At 42.3% G+C, this 26,731-nt stretch overlaps 1 protein-coding gene and 1 long non-coding RNA gene across 2 annotated transcripts in view; one reads left to right on the forward strand and one right to left on the reverse strand.

Moving 5' to 3' along the window:
* Positions 1–26,731, reverse strand: part of LOC309368706 — a 143,991-nt gene that overhangs the window by 35,872 nt on the left and 81,388 nt on the right. The window lies entirely within an intron of this gene.
* Positions 2,097–26,731, forward strand: part of TSPAN7 (tetraspanin 7) — a 70,623-nt gene continuing 45,988 nt past the window's right edge. The window contains exon 1 of the mRNA XM_081909005.1: positions 2,097–2,254. Coding sequence (XP_081765131.1) covers positions 2,174–2,254 — 81 coding nt within the window. The 5' untranslated portion in view covers positions 2,097–2,173. The remainder of the gene's footprint in view (positions 2,255–26,731) is intronic.

The following is a 26,731-nucleotide window of genomic DNA, read 5'->3' on the forward strand; positions in this document are numbered from 1 at the left end:
TCCACGCTCCCTGAGAGAAGGGACAGCCTGGTCTAACTAGCTGTTGTGCTGGGACTGCAGAGGTGAAGGGCAGCACATTTTGGTCTCTGTCCTCAGCCAGGGGACCAGGGGTCACTGGGAGACTGTCTCCCTTCCTTCCCAGGAAATATATAATAGCATGGGGAAAACCAGTCTGGCCTCATTCACTGACCACAGAAGAAGCATCTGCAGGGAATTTCCTTCCCCACTCCAGAAAAAAAGCAGAGACATCACCTTGCCAACAAAGGTCCATATAGTTAAAGCCATGGTTTTCCCAGTAGTGATGTATGGAAGTGAGAGCTGGACCATAAAGAAGGCTGATCGCCGAAGAATTGATGCTTTTGAATTATGGTGCTGGAGGAGACTCTTGAGAGTCCCATGGACTGCAAGAAGATCAAGCCTATCCATTCTGAAGGAAATCAGCCCTGAGTGCTCACTGGAAGGACAGATCCTGAAGCTGAGGCTCCAATATTTTGGCCACCTCATGAGAAGAGAAGACTCCCTGGAAAAGACCCTGATGTTGCGAAAGATGGAGGGCACAAGGAGAAGGGGACGACAGAGGTCGAGATGGTTGGACAGTGTTCTTGAAGCTACAAACACGAGTCTGACCAAACTGCGGGAGGCAGTGGAGGACAGGAGTGCCTGGCGTGCTCTGGTCCATGGGGTCATGAAGAGTCGGACACGACTAAACAATAACAACTCCAGAAAAAACCACTTAGCTCCAACCAAGGCTGCAGAGCTGAAGGGCAGCACACACTGGCCTCTGCTATGATCCAAAATCACTGGGAGAGCCTCCCTCATTGCAAAGGGGACCAACCTGAGGCAGGGCTCTTATTTCCCCCCTCCCTGCCAGAAAGAGCAATTACTAGAACTTTTGTAGACTCAGATGCCAACTCTGTGCCCCACATCTACTCTGGAAGCCCTATTACAGGACCTAAAAATGCTTTCCACAACATCAAGAGCTTATTCACCTGCTCATCTTCCAATATGATATATGTCTGCATCTGCCAGCAACGTCGTTCTATTTATGGCCAATATCTATGCAAAAGTATGAATGGATACAAAACTGACATCAGAAAAAGACATTTCAGCTTCCGAGGATCCTAAAGGTGGCGAGCAACAGAAAAGGATTACAGCTCCCATCAGCTCCAACCAGCACGGAAAAGGCTAGAGATCATGGGAATTCGTCTCTGCCTGTCTACAATCTCCACCCCCTCCTCGTCAAGTATTTATGTACCTGCAAATCATCATGCACCATCCATCGAATGCTCACACCACATTGTGTAAGGTGCCACAATTACAGCTTGTGCCTCAGTTTATTTCCTCCTTGACCTTCCCAGCCCCTCTTTCCCCCTTTTGTACCCCATGTTTTGTAAGCCTGGGAGCAAAGTCCCTGCTATTATTGTGTGTGTGGTCTGGATTAAAATACAAATGAACAAATCTCTTTCTTCTTCTTCTTTTTCAGTTAATGAAACGGAAAAGACCAGCCCCCTGTTCCATATTATCTCCGACACATTCCCCCCCTCTCTCTCCCTCGCAGGCGCGTCCTCCATTCGCCCCCTCCCCTTCATTCTAATGTAAGAGACGCAGTAAGAGACGCATTTCTTCTTTCTGCGCCACGGCTTGCGCATCTTTTGCATTTAAACAGGCACGACTCCACCGCCCCCCCCGGGGTCCCCCTTGCTCTTGGCCCTCAGAACCCTTCCTTCCCGAATCCCAACACGTCGATAAACGAAAAGGGTGACTGGGGGTGGGTGGGGGGTGAAGGGGAACACGCGGGCCTTCTCCGCGCTCCGCCCGCTGCGTTCCTCGGCGCGGCAGGTGGCGAGGCGCGTCGTGCGAACCTCCCCCGCCGCCTTCTCCGCCGCTGTGACCGCACAATGCCAAGCTGTGGCGTTTCGGGGTGGCTGCGGGAAGCGGCGGGGCGCAGGGCGGCAGCGGTCCAGAAGCGCGCGCGAGCAGCTCGGCCTGTCAGCCCTCGTCGCAGCAAGCCGTATCGGGAGCAGAGCAGAGGCAGGCGGCGGGAAGCAGCGCCGCTCGGTGGAGGCGCGAAGCCAGCCCGGAGCCCCGCCTCCCTCCGCCGCCGCGGCTCCTCCTCCTCCTCCTCCTCCTCCTCCCTCCCCTGCCCAGAGCCAGCAGCCGGGATCTCAGTATTATGGCATCGAGGAGAATGGAGACCAAACCCGTCATAACGTGTCTGAAAACCCTCCTCATCATCTACTCCTTCGTTTTCTGGGTGAGTGTCCCCCGCCATGAAAACAAAGCCCCACACTGGAAGCAGCCCCGGGAGGCTGGGCGAGGGGTTGGGGGGCGCCGGGGGCGGCAATTAATCCCCTCGCCTTGCGCCCCGGGAGGGTGTGTGTGCGTGTGTGTGAACGGGGGAAGATAACGGTGCGTTGCAAGGGGAGCTGCAGCGACTCATGTTGCTGCGCAAACGGCGCCTTGCCTGGGGAGATTTTGCAGCGCGAGCCGCGCTGCCCTCCGTGCTCGGCTCCTGGTTTATCATTGACTGGCTTTCTAATGGAGGAAGGGATTGAGGATTGTGCCTGATTTGCACCACCAGCACCCCTTTCAAACATAAAAGAGCTCCTTCGGAAGCAGCTTCAGGAAGAAAGTTGCCGGCCTCGGCGAGCTTCACGCATTGCATTTTATTTCTCTTTCTGTGATACGATATACCTCCCGCTTTTTCCCGATGGTCTCGCAATAGCACCTCCGCCTTGAAAGGTTGTAATATAGCCATTCGTAATCAATCTGCTGTCCTGACAGAGGGCTGGCCGACACGGTCATGTCGTTGCAGTAGAGAATCGTTATATGAATGTACCTCTGCCTGGATTTTTTGGGAGCGTTTTGCGTCTTAACCACCTCACAATGATATTTCTCTCATTATCTCATATATATATATATCTATATGCGCATGCATATGCGCAGGACAGAAGGGCATTTATTGCAGTAAGCTAGATACATTTTAGGGCGTCTGGACCACTCAAAATGACTTTTAAATTGCAACCTGCCTCCTAGATGGATGAATCTAGTAGTAAGAATAAAGAGAACTGTGGTGTTTATGAATGAGGCAATTGGTGCATCATGCATGAACACACAGGCAAGTCAGTAGCTTAAAACACAACCCTGTTATATATTATATTATATATTAATTCTCTACCAGCCAGTATGTGTGGGAAGTATGATTGACAGCTCACTGATGAAGCTATTGTAAGAGTAAAAAAACAACATCTATCTATATATCTATATCTATATCCTGCATTAAAATAAATTGCTGCCTTCTCCCCCCCCCCAAAAAAAAAGGTTGTTGTCCCCATGGCTTTGCCTTTGTACCGTATATACTGCAGGCAGCTCTCCTAACGATTCAGCACTGCCCACTCCCATATTATATTTGGATAAATGCCACCTGCATTTAGTGAGATCAACTTTTATTGCTGTGCTCCTCATTCACAGTAGTGGTTGTCAATGTAGCTGTTGGCACATACAGCATATGCAAAATAGAGAATCAGCATCATATGTTTTAGAAAGTGAGTCTTGCATGCTAGAACATTTTGCTTGAAAGTGTGATATTTCCCCCTGATTTGTCCTTTCGTCTCCTTCAACTGGAACAACACAGCTACCCACAGTAAGAAAGCATTGAAATACACATTTTATTCTTAAATCACAGTAATAAAAATAGATGTTGTGGTTCACAGTACTGAAATGCTAGCGCATGCTCGAGAAAGGAAGCTTAAGGATGTAGTCAGCTGTGCTTGTCAGCACACATGTGGAAGCAAACTCCACTGAAGTCAGTGGGGATTACTTGCATGTAAATGTGTTTGGAACCAAGGGGCTAGAAGAATGTAACATGTAAGGCTTGCTTCAGTTTTGCTGGTGGGAGTATAAGGTTGTACAGCCATTAGGTGTTGTCCACTATTGGTTTCAAGAGACTTCCCTGCTGATTATCCATACCGTGTACTGTGTTAGCTGGGCATAGTTTTGTATGGGAGGTGTCCTCTACAGTAACATTCCAAATGTGGAGTGCCCTCCCTCAAAAATTCAACTGGTGCTGATTCTGAAAGGTTTTAGGCACCAGCTAAAAACATGTTTCTTCACTTAGGTGTTTGGTTAAATTGGTTGTGGAGTGGAATAGCCTATCCTCGTCAGACTTGTTCATTTATTATACCGGTACTTGATTATGGACTTAACGTTATATAAGGTTTTTATGTATTTGTTTAATTTTATTGTGATTTGTTTTTATACTTTGTACCTCATTATGGGATTGTTTTGAATGAAGTGCAGTCTGGAAATACTTTAAATAAATAGATAAACAGTGTATGATGTATATTTTACTATTTTAAGGGCTGGTGATTCTAGTTCTAATTTTTCCCTTCAAGCTGACGTCAGGCATTGCTTGCAACAGCTTTGAGGGAGTGCGGGGGTGGGGTGGGGGAGAGAATATCTTCCACTGCTCATTGCTAGTGTAATAATATTACTACTTTATTAGTATGATCAGTATGATCTGTGACCCAGATACAATAAAGAGTCATTGGGTAACACAAGCTCTGAATTTTCAAACAGCGTCTGGGGAATGACATTTTCTTAGTAACCTGGTATGTTGTTCAGAAGATGACAGACATAAACAGCGTATCATGTTGTGACAATGATTTGCTGATTAAAAACTCTTCAGTGGTATATAGTGACAATACAATATAATGGCCCGCTGGCCTTAATCTGCATGTCTACCATGCAATATACTAAAACAAGCTAGTCACTTCATACTGAGGAAAGCTGATTGCGCATTATCATTTTAATAGCTCTGTCATGTGGAATGCGGTGATGAGATGTAAAACATCCTTCCGCCTAAGCTCTGTTAAGCAAATCATTTTTCCAGTACCAGCATTATCATTTAACCTGGAGGACAGCTCCCACCCAGTGCATACACATTGCTTTTATAACTTACAATTGTTTGTTTCATTTTTAAAGCACTTTATTATGTAGGGCTGCTTTCTTATGTAGACTTACTTGGAGTAAGACCGACTGGATTGAGCAGACATACTTCTGAGTAAAGGTGCATAGGATTGGGCGGCAGGTCCTTCTCCAGTGAATTCACACATCCAGCTCTTTTCACAACTCTCTCCTTACCCCTTCATTGCTGGTACTGTTCAAGCAAGGTTTGTGCTGTCTCCTAAAAGAAAAACAATACAGCTTTAAGAGGAAGGAAAATACTGTTATCCCCTTATGCCTACAAGTGATTCCTTTTGTGCAAGGCTGAGGTATAAGAATCCATAGACTTTGCAGTGTTGCATTTGGAAACAAGGATTTTTTTTTAAAAAAAATGCTCACTGTTATTCCTTCAATATTGTTAGGAAATCACTTGGTGTTATCTGTGCAAATGTTGGCTTCCTGCAGATGATTAGAGAATCTTGTTCTCTGGCTAAAGAGAGGATTTGTGCCTTGAAGTCTGTCTAACTAGTTCTTTTCATGAGCAATAATCCCAGGATAATAAAAAATGTTTACACACTGTGGGACACTATAGGACACACTATAGGACCAAAACAAATAGGCATTTTTAAAAGGATGGTAAGGAGGCATTAGTAGTGGTGCTTTCCGGGCCTGTCATGGTGAACCAAGGAATGAAAAGGCTTTAGAAGAAAAAAACCAAACATTCGTTCTTTCCTATAATTATGAATTAGACATGAAGGTTACATCTTCATTGCAGCCCCAAATAGGTTTCAAACCTATGTGAAGCAGTAAGAATGGGATTCTTAGAAAACCTTTAGAATTCTAATTTTGTGAGATTAGGATGAATCCCTTGCGCATTTGCACAGTTCCTTGCACACCATGCTTTTGTTGCACACCATGAACAACAGCATTCTTCTAACTTTTTTCTGCTTTAGTTAGGCTCTTGTTGACACATAACGCTGATGCTGTCACTCGTGTGGGAGGTTTCCTGCAATGGGATTCCCACGTGACCTTGGCATATGCATGAATACTAGAACCTTGTGGCAAATCACTTGGGTTTCCCCAGTCAACTGGTGCACAGTTGAGAAGCCATGCATGTGTCTATGGGACTCTGGCATTCTTGCACTTACTGCACTGCTGTGAGATTTTGCCGTAGGGAAGTGGCTTGCACTCACTAATGGTGTGTGGGAACAGGGCCTTAGTTCCAATCAGTGATGAGTCAGGGCCAAACTGCATGCTACTGCAGGAGATCCATGATTGATTGATCTGCTTTTTTGATAGTACTAAATTAAGGCATGTGTCTACGGGGACTTTGACTGAGGTAGCTGCAGGTTGCAGGGTTATTTAACGTTCCCCCACCAATGCAATTTTCCCAATCTAAATTACCCTCCTGCAACTTCTATTTGCCCTGTACTTGAAAAATACAGATAGCTTTTTCTTGCTTGGATCTTCCCTCTACAAAGGAAACAGTAACTTAAGGAGCAGGGTGACAGTGAGGGGGAGAAAGTTGTTTGCCACTTCACTGCCCCCAAGAAATTTGGGTCCTTTTATTTGGGGGGAAATTGGAAGATCAATCACAGATCTCTTGGTCTAATGTATTGCATTTACACAGAAATCGCCCTTTGACTGCTTAAGTACCATTGTTGTTTACTGGAATTCAGCTCATTCACAATATGGTGGTTACTCCAGATTTATTAGTGCCTATCCCTCAGGGCTGTGTGGAAATGCCACATTCTCTTCAGTCTAAATTGTGAGCGTTTAATATACCTTTTCTATGGATGGGAGTGTGAATAAGAAGAATGAGGTGGGAGGAAATGTAGACAGCATATTTGGGTGGGTTAAATTCTCTCCAGACTGATTTTGGTAGGGGATGGAGTATATGGACTCTTTCTTCTTTCATTATACTTGTGTTTTGCTTTTGCAATTTAAGTCATGTGCCCATTTTGTAGTTGCAAATTGCTCTTATTTACAAACATGGTGCCATACTATTATGAATCTCTGAGGAACACTGGCAAATACCTTTCTGTAGGACTTAAATATAAAAGTCTTGCAAAACAATGCATAGAAAAAAGATAACTATGATAATTTTATTCCCCTAGAAGGCACTTGTAATGGAATTGCTGATCCAGCCTCATTCACAGAAGCACAAACTGTATATTAGAATGTCAAATTTACTCTGTTCTTATAATAGTGTGTGCCTTTGAATTATTGGTAGCATTAATCATTCCTGCAATGAATGTCTAATTGGGTTAGTGGAATCAACACTCCCCCTACCCCATATTTTCCTTGGACTGCTTCTGTTTTATTGCTCACTGATTCAACTTTGTATTTATACATCACAGCAAATTGCTTTGAGAAGATCAGCTAACAGTGCTGATTCCCATCCCTTCTTAATCTAGGTTCTTTTTGGGCCTTCTAACACTGTAAAGTGAGTTGAACAGTTTCTGCCGTTTCCAAGAGTAGTCACGATGCAGAAAGTAATGAGTTGGTTTTCTGGGTCCTGCACAAATTACTGTTAAATTGAAATCAGTAGACTAGTGTTTTAAAACCTTTATCTATTTTAAGGACATGAGCTGGTTATTTCCTACACTAAGAAAGAAAAAGTATGGAAGTGCATTGTGAATGTTTAAATCATAATGTTAAAATACAATCTTAAGTACTTTAAAATACTGACTACTGAACAGCGTGTGTGTGTGTGTGTGTGTGTGTGTGAAGATTCTGGTGTTAGAAAGTCTTGAAAAACATGGTAAAGGTAAAGGGACCCCTGACCATTAGGTCCAGTCCTGACCGACTCTGGGGTTGTGGTGCTCATCTCGCTTTATTGGCCAAGGGAGCTGGCATACAGCTTCCGGGTCATGTGGCCAGCATGACTAAGCCACTTCTGGCAAACCAGAGCAGCGCACGGAAACGCCGTTTACCCTCCCGCTAGAGCGGTACCTATTTATCTACTTGCACTTTGATGTGCTTTTGAACTGCTAGGTTGGCAGGAGCAGGGACTGAGCAACGGGAGCTCACCCCGTTGTGGGGATTCGAACCGCTGATCTTCTGATCAGGAAGTCCTAGGCTCTGTGGTTTAACCCACAGCACCACCCGCCTCCCTTGAAAAACACGAGTAAACAGTAAAAAGAAAGGTGAAACAACTGCAGTAGTCTATATAATATAGGCAGTAATCTGCTTCACAATGTCCCTCATACCATACTTTTTAACCAATGTTTGTACAAATCACACCTGCATTTGCTGCACTAGCAGAATTAGCTGATTTGTTTTGAGCAATGGCCTTAGCAATATGTGCAAAGGCCAGGCGTCTCTGGTACTCTGGACAGTTCCATGCATGGCCCAGGCTGGAGACTTTGTAAGAGTCCAGATGTTGCTTCTGCAGCAATCAGCTTGAGAATTGGCCTCAAACAGGAGCTGCAGCTTTATCTGTAACAGGGAGCTGGTGATTCCACCAGGACTTCTGAGCTGGTGTTCTCCGAGTCCGATGGGAGCAACATGACATTCTTGGGTCAAAGAGGTCAATGGTCCTCAATGGTCTCCTTTTGTACAAGTGCTTTTGGTTGATTATGCACATGTAGAGCTGGCTCTGAGAGCAGTTCCCTCTCCACTCCAAATTCCAATGCTTTAACCCCTGAAGATCATTAATATGGTGTTTATTATCAGATATCTTCTTAGGCTACAGTCCTAAATACAATCTCCTTGAACAGAGTGGGGCTTATTTCTGAGTAAACGCCATATGGAATTATGCTATTAGTATAGCTGCAGAATGCCTGCATGAGCTTTCTGTGTTTCAGAGTAACCACTTCCATCTATTGTGTCATAAATCATACATTAAAACAAGCATTTGTGTCTGCTGTTCTCTCTCTCCTGACCAGCTTTATTGTTTTATTAGACAGGAGTGGGACATCTTGCCAGAAACTATGTGAAGAGCTGGATTGGATGTATTGGTGCTATTGACTTAAAGTGGTTATGCTGGATGCCTGTGTTTCTGTTCTGAGTATCTATCTTTTTTAAAAAGAGGTTTACCTGTGATTCTGGTATGACTAAAGTAGATTCTAATAAAAAATAACAAAAACAAGCATAATCAGAATAGTGAATTCTAGAAATGAAACTTTCAGACAATTTACATGGCCAACATGCCTCAAAACATAGATTTCATGTTAAGTTCCAAAAATATTTTTGTTGTTACTGTTACTGAAATGTCTAAGAAGGATGATTTTGAAAAGTAAAAAGCATTTACAAAGTTCCTCTGTAATTTAGTGTGTGTTTGTGTGTGTGTGATTGTGTGTGTATTCATTCAGCAGTGGGGGTTGTATGCCTAGCAGACAAGGAAATAAGGTTTGGGAGAGCAGATTTTCTTATTAAAGTATTGATCATTTTTTCATCACAAGATCAATGTGCTCCCAACTTTAAGCATTGATCTTTAAGTACAATTGCTTTGCTCTATAACATATGTTCAGAAAATACTGGTGAACAAATTGACAATATGAAAGATAACCCTGGAAAGGCTTAGCATGAGAAATTAATCCGTGTCTGTAGAACAAGCCTTCTCTGGCTGAATCAGATAGAGAAATGCTGCCCTTTACTTTTTACACCATGGCAGGAGGTATGCCACTTGTGTACAGAAGCTAACACTCAATTTGAACCAAGAAATTGTTTAGTAGCAATAATAGCTGCTTTAATTAGGGTGTCCCCCCCGCAACTTGACTCTTGGTGATGGATTATTTTTAAAAGCCTTTCTAAATATATGCTTGCTTTTACATGGTTTGTGTTTTGTGCCCCACCATCATTCATTGTGCTTGTGCTACCCTTTGTGTGTATGCACAAGAATGGTAAGAGGCTATGAGGAACAAGCCAAACAGCAGTAGCACATGGTTTGATGGGGCTGTGCTGCTTACCAGATTCCCCTCCAGCTGAATTGTTGCTCCATATTGGGAGAGAGAGGGAAGGGGTGAGGTGGTATGAGGTTGGTAAGGTGCAAACACACCAGCAGGAGTACCAGATTGGCTCTGCTGGTGCCACGCCTCCTCCACACCTCCTGGAATGCAGCAGAAACTCAGCCAGAGGTCAGGTGAGCATTGCAGCCCCATCATGTTGTCTACAACTGCTAAAGACAGCCCTGCCATATATTTGCTAGTAAATTTACTTGTGATTTACTTGTGGCACTCCTACTCCTTGAAAAATGTGGGTATCTGGAAAGTTCGACATTGACTTCATTAGTGGCTCAACATAATTTCAAACCGCCTTCATTCGGATTGTTAAATGGCACAAGTGCTTTCTTATCTAACTGCACTCAAGATGATGCAGCTTTAGGCTTGAGATGGGTGTGACCAGGCTTACTACTTATGCCCACGTCCCAGCAGAGTAGCCTAAACACAGTAGCACTGCAGTACAAACAGCAACACTCTACAGCCACATTCCAATTATTTCTCTACTCATACCACATAAAAGTTTAAGAGGTATAGAAAAACAACTCCCACCCTCCAGTCATCAGCTCATTCACATGTGGCATATTGAAGGCAATGATTTTGGTGCCATTTTGGGGATTGTGTTTAAAACTCCAAAATGGTTTTGGGAAGAAGTGAGGAGATGTACAATGGCATCAGTGGGATGGTAGTGGTAAGCATCTTACAGGGTTTGTTGTTGTTGGTTTTTTTTAAAAAAAACTTTGTGCCATCCTGTCTTTTCCTCATTTCTACTGTACTGAGAAGAAAAGGGTAAACTTCAACCCACAAAGTAAAACATTTTTTTGCAAAATTATATTGTGCTCCGCAGTTCCTGCTTTTGGATAGTCTAGATCAATAGTCTCCAACTTTTCCAGACCCAGGACTCACCTTTAATCAAAATATGATTTTAGAGACCCATTTCTTAAGTTTACACCTTATATTTGTATGGTGGTTGTGCTACAGTTGTGATCCATCTTAGATCAAGCCATGGCCTGTTAGTGGATCCCAAACTATCAGTTTTGATCTTGTGTCATTGATCTAACTTGGGTTATCCTTTCCAGATGTGGTTATTATTGACCACATTCTTGTGTGCTTCCTGCTGATCTTCTTTTTACATCCTGCTGGAGCACTGAAGCTTTAGGTCATGTCTTTGCACAAGAGCTATGCTCCTTCAAAAAGAATAGGGCTGTCAAAAATGTAACCAAAACGTGTGCATTTGTTTAATTTTCATGTTTTATACATTGCAAATAACATGAATTTTCACTTTTTCTTATTTGCATAATTTAGCTGCTTAATGAAGTAGAGCTTTAACTTTGATTACTTTATTGAATTTATTCCAAATGAACTAGGCAAAGTAACTGTTCAACTTCATTAAACAAGGAAAGTAAGCAAATCACACAAAATCAAACTAGTTTTTTTGTTCCCCTGCTGTACCTTTAATCAGTAATTTAATCAGTCACACATACTTGACTTTTTCATAATTTCTGTATATAAAAAATATTTATCAAGGCTTAAGCAATATTTTTTAAAAAATATGAGTTGTAGTAATGGATTTCCTACATTAGCAGGAGATTGGGCTACATGACCTTTGAGTCATTACCTTCCAAGTCTGTGCTTCTGTGAGCCTCTAATTGGTCTGTTTACCTGATGAATCTTCAGCTTTGCTAATATTAAATACTCTACTCCTGAGCAGAATTATGAGAGTTATGTGAGACCTGAACCGAACTAGAGATGGACAAATGCTTATTCTCTACCTGTGAGTATTTTCACTTGCTGCTGCACATTAGTCACCAGAGAAACACAAGTCTTTCTGCCCCCTCGCCTGCTGTTTCTCTGCACAAAATCTGTAATGTATTTATTGTGGCCTGCTGTTCACCTCCTTTGTTTTGAGTATAGTGGACTTGTGCCCAGTTCAGCTATTATCTCAGTAGTGTGGCAGCTGTCAAAACTCAAAAGTTTCATATGACTATGAGAAAATTTGGATCACTTTCCTAGCTAGACCCACCTAGACCCAACTATCAAGGAGAAGTGCCGATTGCCACTGGGCAGGTGCTGTGCTTTCCCTACATTCCTCTTTCCTGGGCTGGTGCTGTTTGTTCTGAATACTGTCTTGCTTGCTGTTCCACACTGAGGCTTGTAGGCCTGATCCTGCCCCAAATTTTGTCTAGGTCTCCTGATTTAGCTGTGCTACTTATGTCTGGGAAAGGTTCCTGGTGCCTGACTCACATTGCAGACTGAGCTGGCTGTGAATTCCGGCCAGACTTGGTTAAGCATACATAATCAGTTCTTTTGCGAACTTCACTACAGGCCAAAGTAATACCACCTTTATAAAAGTTTAGATGTTTGGTTTGTTTTGAGTTCTTATTTTAGATCAAGTTTAAATTATTGAGTACTGCAATGTTGTTTATAGAGGTGCCTTAATGACTGGGAATGGATATGGCGAGTGTGATGGTAGCTGATTTTGAAGGGTGGTAACATGGGTGGCGCTGTGGGTTAAATCACAGAGCCTAGGACTTGCCGATCACAAGGTCGGTGTTTCGAATTCCTGCGACGGGGTGAGCTCCCGTTGCTCGGTCCCTCTCCTGCCAACCTAGCAGTTCAAAAGCACATCAAAGTGCAAGTAGATAAATAGGTACCGCTCCGGCGGGAAGGTAAACGGCATTTCCGTGCGCTGCTCTGGTTTGCCAGAAGCAGCTTAGTCATGCTGGCCACATGACCCGGAAGCTGTACGCCAGCTCCTTCGGCCAATAAAGTGAGATGAGCGCTGCAACCCCAGAGTCGGCCACGACTGGACCTAATGGTCAGGGGGCCCTTTACCTTTACCTAACGAAAGATAATTGCCAGAGTGACCCAATTTTTCTTGCTGGTGAAGAATTCTTTTGTCCCAATGGCCAGCAAGTCATTTTAAGGACAAAAGAACCCAAATGGATCAGGCCAAAGGCTCATCTGGTTCAGCATCTTGTTCTCACAGTGGGCTGTCAGATGCTTAAGGGAAACCCACAGGCAAGACCTAACTTCACTCTCCGCACTTGTGATTTCCAGCAATTGGTGTTCAGCAGAGACAGAATACAGCTGTTGTTATGCCAAAGACAGTGTATTGTCATTCTTTGCTATGGCCAATATATTCTTTTTTAAAAATAAGATTTTATTAAGACGTTTCATAATACATTACAATAAAAAATAAACTAATCTAAACAAAAATTATTTCCTTTCCTTTTTTATTTTTGCTTAACTATGGCCAATATATTCATGCTTACATTTTAGTGCTTTATTGTATTCCTGTCAATAAACAACAAATCTTGAGGGTAGGAACATATTTTATCTAAGCAGTAGTTTTGGTCTTGATGATATCAAGGTCAAGACGTATGCTTTTTTGAAAAGTCAGAAATGGCTAGCATTAGAGCTCTGGGTTATTATTAAGAAATGCTTAGATACATTGTTAACATTCTGACTCCCGGCATAATATTATCCAGTAAGATGATACTGATTGTATGCACGGTTTATATTGGGCTGAATAATGTTAAAATTATAGTCCCTTCAGTGAAAATGGCTGAATGTGCAGCTTCTTACCCCGCTTGCTTTATCCTGTAATCATAATAATGTTTGTGACACTCATTGCATGGAACAGATCAGCCAATTCCTTCTTCCAATACCACAAAATAACCTTAAGAAGCTACAACAAATGGAAAGACTGCATGGGGAAATGTGAATCTACCATAAAAAAAAAATGAACCACATTTTTCCAAGCAGACTAAGCATAGTTGAAGAGTTAGGATTATACTAGATGTGTCAATAAACGTTTCTTTGCCTTTAATTTGCAGGGTGTGTGCAATATTATCAACCAATGGGGGAGTTTCTCCCAGTGAAAAGACTGGCTACAGAGAAGGGATTTTCCTCAGGACAGAAGTAGGAGCAGGAAGGCTTAACAATTGCCCAGGGCAAGCTTGAGGCAACAATCTGCTTCTCCCCCAGCTGACACTATTCACTATTAAGCCAAATGGGCGGGGTATAAATAATAAAATTATTGTTATTATTTAAAATTAGTATACGTCACATTTTTAAAAACACAAGTTAAATGCAAAGGCAAATTTAGCATTTTTTCTTAGACTGTGTAGCCTCCTACTCTGTGGTAGCATGGAAATACATGGGCCTTTGAAAGCAGGACTGGGGCAAAATGGGTATGATCCAGCCAAGGTTAAGCTCTTTTAAGTTCCATTTATTAGTGGGAAAGAGTTAACAGCTAATGCGAGATTGTTTGAAGCAGTGGCAACCCATCTTCTTTAAATGAAGGGTGGGCTGCTTCAAACAGCACTCCCCTCACCCCGTAAAAAAACTATTTTCCAAAATAATAGAACTTATAGCAACAATAACTGTGTACAAGTCTAGTTATATATAATACAGTCCCCACAAAAATGTTTGTAGTGTCCTTTCAAGCATACAGTGGTACCTTGGGTTAAGTACTTAATTCGTCCCGGAGGTCCGTTCTTAACCTGAAACTGTTCTTAACCTGAAGCACCACTTTAGCTTATGGGGCCTCCTGCTGCTGCCGTGCCGCCGGAGCACAATTTCTGTTCTCATCCTGAAGCAAAGTTCTTAACCCGAGGTACTATTTCTGGGTTAGCGGAGACATTAATGGTTAGTATATAGCCTCTCTCCACAGAGAAATTTGAGGAGATGGATGATCCTTTTGAACCACATTTTATTTGCGGGGGAGGGGACCTCATTATTTGTCTCTTGTCCTTGTAATACATTTCTCCAATTAATATAATCTCTGGGTTGGGACAAAAGGCTGCACATAATGTGTTTGAGAAAAACACATCTTTTGTGTTTTTGGCCCTGAAAGGTAAACTTTAAAAAACCCTCAATAAGTAAATAAAATAGCAACTTCAAAATCTTGAAATTTCAAAGGATCAAAGGGTTAAACAGAGATGTAGGTGAAGCCTCAGTCACACAATTCACCCAGAGGCCCTAGGCAATACTTTATTATTATTACTATACTATACTATACCCACAGGTCTCAGGGCAGTTCCCTGTAACCCTGTTCCAATATCATGCCCCACACTGTTATAATCCTGTGAGGGGAGAATGCAGGCCCAAGCTTTCTGGCACTGGCCCTACCATCTGCACCAGGCTTCCTCAACCTCAGCCCTCCAGATGTTTTGAGACTACAATTCCCATCATCCCTGACCAATTGTCCTGCTAGCTAGGGATCATGGGAGTTGTAGGCCAAAAACATCTGGAGGACCGAGGTTGAGGAAGCCTGATCTACATATTGGGATGAAATGTCTGAAGAGGAAAGTCTGCTCAATGCATCTAGGCATCCTGCATTATTTAGAAGCTACTGCAATCAGGGAGACCGGAAGTGGTATGGAGCATGGCGCTCACGTCGGCAGCTGTGGCCCTGATCTTTCCCTCATGTGATTGTAATTGCGTAATGCAAAACACCTCAACAGGGCTTGTGTCTAGGCCTTTATCTTGTTCCCAGTGGACTACTGGTATTGTATGCATCACTTTTGGCTGAAGCTCCATATGTTTATTTCAGGTCTGAGCAACTTGTGGCCCTCAGATGTTGTTGGACTTCCATCATCTCTGACTGTTGGCCATTCTTGATCGGGCTGATGTGGGCTGGGAGTCCATTGATATGTGGAAGATGCAACATTGGCTACTTCTATTCTATTTTATACCAGTCCTGAATGGGTGGACAAGTTTTCAGACTTCCCCCATTATGTATATTAGTGTTTCTATTTGATATTTATCTTCTTAAAATTATGTACTAACTACATATGCTATGTATTTTATTGGCAACTGATTGTAGCCCACTCTAGGATCATCCAGTACGATTAAAGGCAGGATAAAAATATTTTAAATAAACAAAACATTACTGGAAGAGCAGTATATGAATGCCCAATAAAAGCTTCAGGATCACAATTCACAGCAATAGCAAGCCAACCTGAGCCATTTTCTGTGCATCAGAATGCTGGTATCTCAGTAGAATGCTCCAAAATGGAGTTGGGGGAGGATACTCATCATTTTTGCTTATCACAGGCTTCTTTCTTTTCTGCATTTTCATCTTCCCTTGTCCCTGCCCTTTTCCTTCATTGTTACAATCAATCTGTTATATTCAGCCGTTAAACATTTGTCCACACCCCAATAATTGCTTATTCCTCTTTAATTAAGCTCATTGTTGCACTTCTGTTTACCATTGTTCCCCTCCCCCTCTTCTGGGCAGGGACTGCGTGGTTCTCATATAAGATGATGCAGAATCAAAGTCCAGTTGGTGTCTTTAGGTACTGGCTTAATATGTAACAATTTATTGCACTTGGAAATTATTGTGTCAGTTACATATAGAAAAACAGCGCTGATTGGGAGTGGTTACATTGCCTTCTGGATGACTCGTTCAAAAGCCAATTATAGCAACATCATCACTTGTCAGTTGGGGGAAAGCAGGTCACACTGCTGTTTATATAAACATCAAAAGCCCCAAACATACCAGGCTGTTTACTAGCATGTAATGTGGGCAGCTGCTTAATACTCTGCTTCTAAAGCAAGTCTTTCAGCAAGTGCTGAATGGAGTGGATATTTTTATGTCCTACCCAAACCGGTGGACTTAAACCGTCCAGTTTTACAAGAGTGTTTCAGGCTTCATAGTTTGGGGTTTTAGTCGTGACTTTGCCTCTATCCCCCATTCATACCTTTGTAGTTTTCCTCTGCCTTTGTGTTCTATCCATTTATTCCCAAACCATCTCAGATTCATTTCTTTCATCCTCCATGTAGAGAAGGACTGTTGGACAGTTTCTCCTCAGCTTGAATTCTCATCTTCCTGATGAAGGGCCCTGCATGAGGGGCAGGGTAGAGAGAATCTCCCCAGATGGGAGGCTGGGAGAAGAGGGGGAAGCTCTCAGGTGAGAGCTGGGAGGGTTCACTGTTCTGTGGGTGGAATAAGGATTAAGATACAATTATTATAAAGGACCTTGTGCTTGTTTGTTTGATTATTTATTTGTTTATATTATTTCTTCTTTTCTTTTTCTCCTTATTTATTCTCTTCTCTTGCTTACTCTTGTTTCTCTTTTATTTATCTTCTTTAGATTAGTTTGGCTTTTATTGTATTTTATGTTAAAAACTCAATAAATTTGATTTTTTTAAAAAAAGAATTCTCATCTTCCCCTGTAAACCAAGACCAGCCTTCCTCAACCTGGTGCTCTCCAGATGTTTTGGGCTAAGCTGGCCTAGACATTATTTCCATTAAAAAAAAATGTGTTAGCTGCGTCTGTGAAGAGCGAAGAGAATTCAATGGCTGAATTGCTGCTGTTGCCTTCCAATGTATTATTCAAAGTCCTTTTTAGACTCTGGCATATAAAAGGGCTTCATTAATATTTCAGAGGATGCTGTGATTCTCACCAAAAAGGAACTCCTTCCCTTTCATCACTTGATACTCCTGTATTTCTGTGTGAAGCAAAGATATTTGGACTCTGTTAACTCCTGAAAGAGCAAACTCATCACTTTCTAAATGAACTGATTGTTCAACTATATCCTGACCTTGAGATTGATGCCAGATAGGGGTCTCGTAAGCCTGGCTTCTAACTGTGGTGATTAGGCAGCCTTTTTAAAAGGTTTGGCTTTGTGATTCAGACTTCATGAAGGAACCAGTCTCAGTACAGCTGGACTTTCGTTTGGAAAGATTTTGTTTGACCAGTTCCTGAACTGATTACTCAAACCATTGTGTTATTCACTTGCTTTTTCACAAATGCTAGCTGTGCATTCATCTCAGATTCAAATCAGAATCATTAATTTGGCTCTTTCGTGGCCAAATTCATGTCAAATGTGATGCTCTTTAAGGAAACAACAGTCTCCTCAGAATGGTAATGAAATTTCCGCTTTCCAAAGAAGCTGAGACAATAATTTTCACTTCTAAGTAGAGATAGTCCAAACTACTTATCTTAAAAAAAAAACCCACTGCAAACATTAAGTGTAATGGTCACTTATATTGCAATGAATAGATATAGATATATAGTTATACATATAGATTTCTTCCAAAGGAAGCAGCACTCTGCTCACCGGGCTGCCGTTTGGCAGGCTGTGGGGAGTGAAGTGGTAATGGGATGGAAGGTTTGTGGGGAGAGTTCCTATTCTTGTAAGAGCACACTCTGGGCACCTTCCTTGCCACCACAAGGGTGTGTATGAGAGAAAGAGAAAGAATGTGTGAATGGCTCCCCTCATGCTCACTGCTGTGTCGTGATGCACAGGATACCCATCATCCCGGTGCTAGACTGGCTGCTGTTACATCCCTGCCCCACACCAATTTCTACATTAAATATAGAGGTTCAGGATCCCAGCCTGCTATTCTGGAAGCCTCCTCCCATTGCAGGTTGTCTGGCAGTTCCTAAGGGTAACCCCCTGGCTTTTGCTAGCTTGGAAAATGAGAGATATGAGTTAATAGGTAAAAAACAAAACAAAACAAAACACCACAGTGACATAGCTCCTGGAGTCATTGACTGCTGCAGTGCTGTTTCCATTCGACAAATTGGAACAGTGGTAAAAGAGACACCAAAGAGACAGGGATCTAAAGGGAATTAAATAATAAGCCAATAGAGACTAAACAGAACTAGTGCAGTAAGAGTGGAAAATGCATGGACTCCTCCAAACGGAACAGTACCAATACAGAAAAAAGTTGGATGCATTGCAACCTGCTATATTATATATAATTGGAAGTGCTGTTTATATAAATTTATTATACACACAGAACCAAGGTTTAATTTGAATTTTGAAATGAGTGGTTTTAGTTACATTGGTGGTTTGCATTCTTACCAAAAGAAGCAGCAGCAGGAGGAGGAGAAGGAGGAGATGTGTGTGGCTTTTCATCTGAAATTTAAATTCTTGCCATGCTTTTTGGATGTTAAGCTCTCATGAGATGAAATTCCAGACAAATAATGGGATTTTCTTTTCACTGCTTCTGCAGTTTTCCAGTTTGTTTTAAATATTTAATAGTGGAATGTTTTGTCTGAAGCATTTTTTATTTATTTATTATGTCTTGGTCCTTATTGTTTCTCACAAATATTCTGTTTTTGCTTCATTTATTTATTCAAACATTAATATCTTACCTTTTGGCTAAACAACAAAGCACCCAAGCTGACTAAAACAAAGATGAAAGCCAAAACAATGAACAGCACCAATAACAAGTTTAAAAGCAGAAAGCAGCTATCAATAACTACTTGGCATCTAAAAACAGAAAGGCAGCTACTTGTATTTCTTGAGACAAGATGTCCCACGACTTGGGCTAGAAGTGGCTGATAGGGCATTGCCATTGGAGCTAGCCTTCAGGCAGCAGTGTTGCCATCGGAATGGTATGGGTGTAGGGTGGCTATGAGATAGGTATTGTGCCCACACACTGCTGGATCTCCCACTGGTATGCCCTTTCCCTCACCCCAACCTGGTAAGTGGCAGTGACACTGCTGTTGGAAGGTTGTCACCATGCTACCAGTTGCTCCTGACAAGAGCTATTATAGAGAACTATAGTGCCAGCTATAGAGATGGGACATGTTGCAGGGCTTCCTATGAAAACTCAAGTGTGCAGGCAAGTTGGCATGTGATACCTTCATGTATCCAGATCCCTAACAGGTTAGGGCTTTAAAGACTAAAACCCAACAGTTTGAATGTGGAAGCAGGACTGGCTCTTAACATGAGGCAAACTGAGGTAGCTGCCTCTGGTGGCAGATGCCAGAGTGTGCAGAGCAGTGAGAAGGTGTTGCAGCCTGCTTTGTGCACTGTAATCGGAGCTGCTGCCCACAGTCAATTGCTGTGTCTTCTCACAGCTACGTCTGGTAGGCTTCTGTATGTGGAACTGGGTTGGGGCACCATTGTGTCCTTCACCTGAGGCAGCAAAAAAAACCTTAGATCAGCCCCAACACAGAAACAAATGAGAGCTTATGAAGTGGGTAGAATTTGTGTGTTCCATGGTCACAAAAACAGGCCCCAGTCAACAGGATAGTTGCTGCATTTGCACCACCCGAATTTTCCTGACAGTTTTCAATGGCAGCCTCACACAGAGCATGCTACAGCAATGTAACCTGCAAGTAACCAAGGCATACAAAGTGGAATACCTGCTGAAGCTGTGCAAAAGCACTTGTGGCTTGGCTGCCACTTATTTACCCAGGAGCAAAGCTGGATGCAGTTGCAGTTCCAAAACTATGAACATCTATTCCTGGCTGGATAGTTTGCAACTAGGCCTGTCATTTCTCCTCCAAAGGCCCCAAAGCCAAATCAGAAACCAGAATGAACAGGATTCAGGAGTCCAATGAGCTAAGATGGTACTTCATGCTCCAAAACTTTCCCTCAGAATCATATGTTGGAAAGCAACCAATAGTTATTCAAGTAGGTGGCATCAAAAGGAAGCCTCCTTTCCCAGGAAAGGACAGACTACTGCTTCTATCAACCTAACTGGTGTTGCCGCTCCTTGCAAGGAGGCACTAAGAACTTTGACAACTGAAGCCCCTTCCATGCATTCCACTGGTCGCAAGGAGAAAGTGTGCTTAGAACTATAGAAACAACTAATGTGAGAGGAAAGGGAACTGTTTACTGTTTACAGAACTGAAAGAGCTCACTTGTAAGTGTAGCTACAAAATAACGTTTTTGACTAAAGATCTTTTGGAATGCCAGATCTGGATGAGAATATTAAAGTTTACACTGAGAGCTGCTTTACACTATGTTGCATTGTGAGTGCACTAATGCTTGCTGCAGTTAGACACGTAAAGGGTGAAGAGATGTCAGACATGGACATGTGCCAAGGAACCATGCCCATTTGAAGTCCTCCTGTGCATGTCCCCATAGCATTTGGGAGTATGCATCTCTGATCAAATTTTTAGGTGACAAACTCCAGTGTAATCATGGCGTTGTATTTATCTGTAGCTGCACTAAATTTTCTGTGGCTCCAGTTTCCCCATGCTTTCCTCAAGAGGGAAAAATAATACCCTTTTATACTGTGCCACTGGTTTTTCTCCTAATAGGAAGTGCAGTTGTTGCTTCCATAATGCAGTTAAGGGAGCATTTTTACACCCAAGGGAGAGGCAAGCAGCCAACTGATCGTTGTGCCTGAACAAAAGATTGGCCTTGGAAGTAAGAGAAAAACTCTGTGGAGTAGCACTTCAAGGTCTGTACTGTTCTGTGCAAAACTGAGAGATGTTGCTGTACAGCACTTGAAGGACAAAAATCAAGCACTGCCAATTGTTTGGGAAATCTTAAAGCCTTCTTGACAGCTTGTAAAGTTTGGAGCTTAATTAGATGTTCTTTCAGCTGGTTCTTAATGCCAGCCTGTCCATTAACTTGTAACAGTTGCCAGTCTTCAGTCAACCACTTATTTTACAGCTGTCAGACATGCAAGTCCCATACTTTTGGTGTAAAATTCATTCAGTACCATCTCTTGGAGGCCAGATTCTGTGGCAATTTACCAACCACATGAATGTGGATGGTCAGTGCAATATAATTCTTTACTATACATTCACAGATTTCAGAGAGTCACATATTCAACTAGGAACTTGCATCGAAGTGTACATTATCTAAAGGAAGAATTGCAGAAACAAAGCTTGTTTACTTTCACAGTATTAGATAGTAGATATTATAAAGGCATGCTGGGATGGGGTGGGCAAGGCTACAGGTAAACAGCATCTTATTTATTGGGCTGCAGCTTGTTCGTTGGGTTGTGGCTTTTTTCTAAGTGGATTGTGTAAATATACATTTATTGCTTAATTGAGCATATTTACATATAGATTTCAAAAGAATTAGGAATACTACTTATCCCACAAGGGGCTCAGAAACTAAGCCAGGGGCTTATTAAAGCCCAACACAAAATTGAGGTGAGCTAACTTTATAAGCTCTCAAATTTTCATTCAGCTTGGATTTTGTTCTGATCAGTGAGGAGGAACTGGCCTTTTCCAGCCATCTTTGCTATCTTTCCTGTTCCCCTTAAGCTACCTGTACCCCTCTTCCTTTAACTTGTTGGTGGAGTAGCAGCAAAGGCATGCAGGAAGATAGCATGCTTCACTCCTCTCTTCTTCACACTGACTAACAGTGTGACAGTCTGGGCATAGGAAACCACAAGAGATGTAGTTCTTCCAGTTGCCCTTGGCATCTGGAATGAAGTGAGTGGCTTCTTGGTGTTGGCTCCCCAGCTGTGGAATGCTCCTCCCAGAGAGGCTCACCAGGTGCCCAGATGAGCTTAGAGTAGTAAAAATAGCTAGAGACTTATTCCTCACGATTCCTCCTTCCCAGCATTTTTTTTATTGCCAAATACCTAGTTTATCAATGCTTATACAAATATATAAATTGAATATTAATTCAATTGGTTTTATGAAAAATTAGAGCTTGAATACATCATTCACTAGGCACTTTTTCTGAACTCTGCTCTCCTTCCCCATCTCCTAATTCTGAAGAGCAATCTGTGTTTTTTTGATCTAAAAGAAACTGTGTATGGCAAGGCTGAAAACGAAAACAGAGGGAGAGAATCTTTGTTTTCTTGTTTACAGCCAGTGAAGAAATGAGAGTAGGGCAGGCAGTGTTACTATTTGATATGCTGAAATCTCCATGACAGATCTGAATTATTTTACAGTTCATGGTTTAGTTTTCAAGGCTCACAAGCATCTGCCAAAAGTTAGGATTAAGGGCAGCAAGAGGCTTATATTATGCACACCTGACATTGACAAATGACAGGAGTGCTGGAGGAGGTCCAAGGGAGATATGACCCAGTAGACTGTTCAGTTATGCTTTTCTATGAGCATGAGCACAAGAGCATGAACACATCTTACAGGATGAATAGTGTTTCCTTAACTACCTCCAAAGGAAACTTTTCTACCCAACATATAATCATTTTGACCACTTCAGCTCCCCTGACTTGCATCAGGAGAGAGCTGCTACACAGATCTCTTTCACAGAGGTAATTTCTAAAATTACAACCTTGGCCTGACTAAAATACAAAATTGACACTTCGTGCATGTGTTTTCTCCATTTCTCTAGGTTGCGTGGTGTTAAACTGCATTTGAAATGGTAGCTAGAAACTGCGCAGCTTTAGAGCAAAGTATAATTTACACAGGATGCTATTTTAACTGTGATTGTGGAATAATAGAACAAGGTAAAAGAAAGGAATATCTGTTCAGTCCCAGCCACCAGAAGTCAATTGCATTTTTTTGTTGGCAGAGCTGACACATTGAAGAAAGTGAAAGAAAGACGGATATTTGATCCAGTGATGTTTTCTGGGTGCAAGAGCTCTGGTAGATACCCAGGTCTCCTCCCTTCCTGTGTTTCTACAGCTTTCCTACTTATTACAATGGGAGAAGCAGATCCATACTGCATTCCTTTGTGCCTGTGCCCACTGTTGAAATTAACATGGCCCCCCATCTGTGCAGAAATGCATCTTGGTATACACAGATCTCTCAATCTGGGAGTATACTGGCAAATGGAGGTAACTTCATTCCCCCTTTTTTATTGCACGAAGAGAACCACTGGGAGAGATGATATGGAGCTCTGAAACTAGAAAATGTTAAGCACCTCCTCCTCGCCCGCCACTTCTCTCCTCCCGGTTGCCTCTCTCAAAAGGGCCTTGGGCTACAGATATGCTGTTTGTATAAAATGTGCAGCCTTGCCCAAGATGGGATTGCTGCTGGGTGGCCCATTTCCTACTGTTATTATTTGGTAAACACACATCAAGATAGAAATTAGCTGCTGAGATTCTCTCTGCTAAAATTCTAGTATTGAATTTCCCCACAATATAGTCAGAACATGGCGGTCTTTCATTGGGCCGTCTTCTCATTGAATTTCTAGGCTGTGTGTTCCTTTCTTTCTAACAATGAATGTGCTGTCTGTATGCTGCCAGCAGACTGGGCTATAATGAAAGGGAAAATGAACAGACAGAGACATTGAGCTGGATTGAAAATGGGAACCCACATTTGTATGCGAAACAGGTAGTAAAGTTTCTGTGGAAAAGCTGGTGTGATACCATGATTGTAAAGAAGACTCCCCTCCTCTTTGGTATGACTAGTCTGCTTTAGAGGGCAACAGATTGTCTTATTTGTGACATAATTGCTTGCTATAGCATATTTATTGAGATTTGAGCACAAGAACAGCAGTGATGTATAAGCTTAGAATGTTATTGGATATGAAACAGGAAATTGGAGCCTAGAAATACACACACACACACACACACACACCACTAATAAAAAAACCGAGACTCCATTGCTTACTAAAACCGTCACCATAAACATGATGTTATTAAACAAATAGCTGCCTTATATATTTGAAGAAAAGTAGCTACTTTTTATTCTGTTGAATGTGAAGGCCTTAAAAGCTCTTGACACTGGATTCAAAAGGCAATTCTCAATTCAAGGTCTTATGTGGAATACTGTGGCGTGCAGCATTTTTGAACTTGTAACCTCATCCTATTATACCTTTGCCTCTAAAGAATATTTTCTCATCTGAAGTATCCTGCTTCTTCTTTTATCAATTTATCTCTCCAGCAGCAGCAGTACTGGAGAGACTTGTCAATGGCATTGCTATCATCAGTCCACCATTAGGACAGCTGTGTTGGGCTTTGAGAATTGGGAGGAGGATACAGAGAGAGATGGAGAGAGAGATGGGGAGAGAGAGAGAGAGAGAGAGAGAGAGAGAGAGAGAGAGAGGAGCTCTTGGCAGATGTCCTGTAAGTGGTGATGGTGAGGATATTGTAATCATGGTAGCAGTGCAGATGGTGTAGTGGGGCATCAATGCTCACATGACCTTAGGTTGGTCATAGTGCTGCTGCTTACCTGCGATAGAGGGGAAGGTGTGAGGTTGGTGCAGTTCTTCCAGTGCATTTCCACCATGCTGGCCTTGCTGCCACCTCCCCACTTCCCCTCTACCTCCCAGAAAGCAGCAACAAGGTGACCAGCCAGAGGTCAATTAAGCAGCACCACCCCACCATGCTATCTGCTACTGCATGCCAGTTGCTTAGATGATAAGTGTGCACAGTGACATACATAGATCCCAATGCATGTAGTCTCCAATCATGTGATCAGTATACTGCAAAATATTGAGTGTACAAATCACACAATTGATTAGTGTTTATGTATGTAGATTGCCATGCACACATGCTGTTCAACACATGAGTGCTGCGTGAGCAGAGGAGAGGAGCTAGAGTCAACCAGCACAACCACAGTCTGCTTCTATGCATAGTTAAGAATTTAGATATAGAATTAGGTAGGTTTATACACCCATCTCTCTCTCTCTCTCTCTCTCTCTCTCTCTCTCTCTCTCTCTCTCTCTCTCTGTGTGTGTGTGTGTGTGTGTGTGTGAAGAGGGGGGGTATTGACCACTTTACTGATAAAATGATGATTACTGTTCTCGTTAAAGGCTTTTGCTGAATGTTTTGCACAGGAAATTAAAGGCTGAAGACTCTGGGAATGACTCTACTCGTGTGCTTTAAACACAAGTCATGCTAATGCATAGTTTGTCTTGCATGACAGACAGATCCGCATTAACGAGCACTTACTGAGCAGTGCTGATATGGTAATATTTCTCTCTTTGAAGTTGATATAGGGATTCTTGAACTGATGCTAATGTGATGGGTAGAATGCTAAGGAAATACTTTAACAGTATGTCTTGTAAGAGGAAGAATGTGAAGTATGTCTGTTTGAAGCTTTGAGCAGGTATTTGAAGTCAGTGGATTGGGCAGAGGTTAAAATCTAGTCTACTGCATTGCACACGATAATGGAAAATAGGAAACAAAACTAGATAGAATTGTGGTGCAGTCTTCAAATTACAAGTTGTGAAAATGATACAGCTGCTTGCACATTCAAAGTGGGGCACAGGGCAAAGGAGGCTTAGGTTCCTTTTTTGAACCATCAGAAATCTATAGTGTTCAGTTATTAACAGATACAAGGGTATTCAGCCATGATCAATTAAAGCACTGTTCTTCATAGTCTCTGAGATCACTGCCTATGCAGAACAACATCTTGAAAACTTTTAGAACTTAGAAAAAATGTAAAGTGGTGTGCATACGCCACTCCTTTTAGGAGTGGGTAATGTCCCCCTGCCTACTTTTCTCTTCTGACTGCTGTTAAGCACCTCTCTTAGCTTTTTGACCTACTAATAGAATCATATAATTGAAATGGTCAGTGAGGCAACTGAGGAGTTTTAGTATTTGTTTAGTATTAAATGCATATTTCTTTTTTAATATTTGCATCTTTTGCCTTCATTGACTTCTTGGAGCTTTATTGATTTTCTGGATTATCAGCCTTATATGATGCTATGTGGATTCTTCAAAAAAGGTCTTATGACTCTTATGTGGTTGAGAAAGAAGCTTAATTTCTGTTCCTGGGCCTTTTGCTGGAAGTTAACCAGATTCACTTGATGAAATAGGGCTTCCCACCTTTTGTCTTTGTTATGAGAGTGGGTGCTAAAAGTCTCAGATGTGGTATCCACTGAAAGGTCTGCTAATAGAACACTGCCAGTTTCTCCCATTTTCCCCTTTGCCCTACAGTCCAGGGGCTGGAATTACTGCACCCTGCATCCTCACTGACCCAGCTGCTGGCAGATCTGCTTCCTTCACAGAATCACAGAATTGTAGAGCTGGAAAGGATCCTGGGAGCCATCTAGTCATCTAGTCCAACCCCCTCCAGTGCAGGAATCTCAACAGGCAGCGTATCCCATCTAACTTGATACTATACCAGACCCTGCTTAGCTTTGCAAATGTGTTACCAGGGTTTATTTTTGCTGCACCACTATGTTTTGTGGCTTCAGCTTCTCTCCTACTGGCCTTTGGTACACAGACCAGTATGTACTGCCTTATCCCTTAGGGAAGTTGTGTC

Source organism: Podarcis melisellensis, assembly GCF_964234715.1.
Source record: "Podarcis melisellensis genome assembly, chromosome: 4".
NCBI classification, from domain to species: Eukaryota; Metazoa; Chordata; class Lepidosauria; order Squamata; family Lacertidae; genus Podarcis; species Podarcis melisellensis.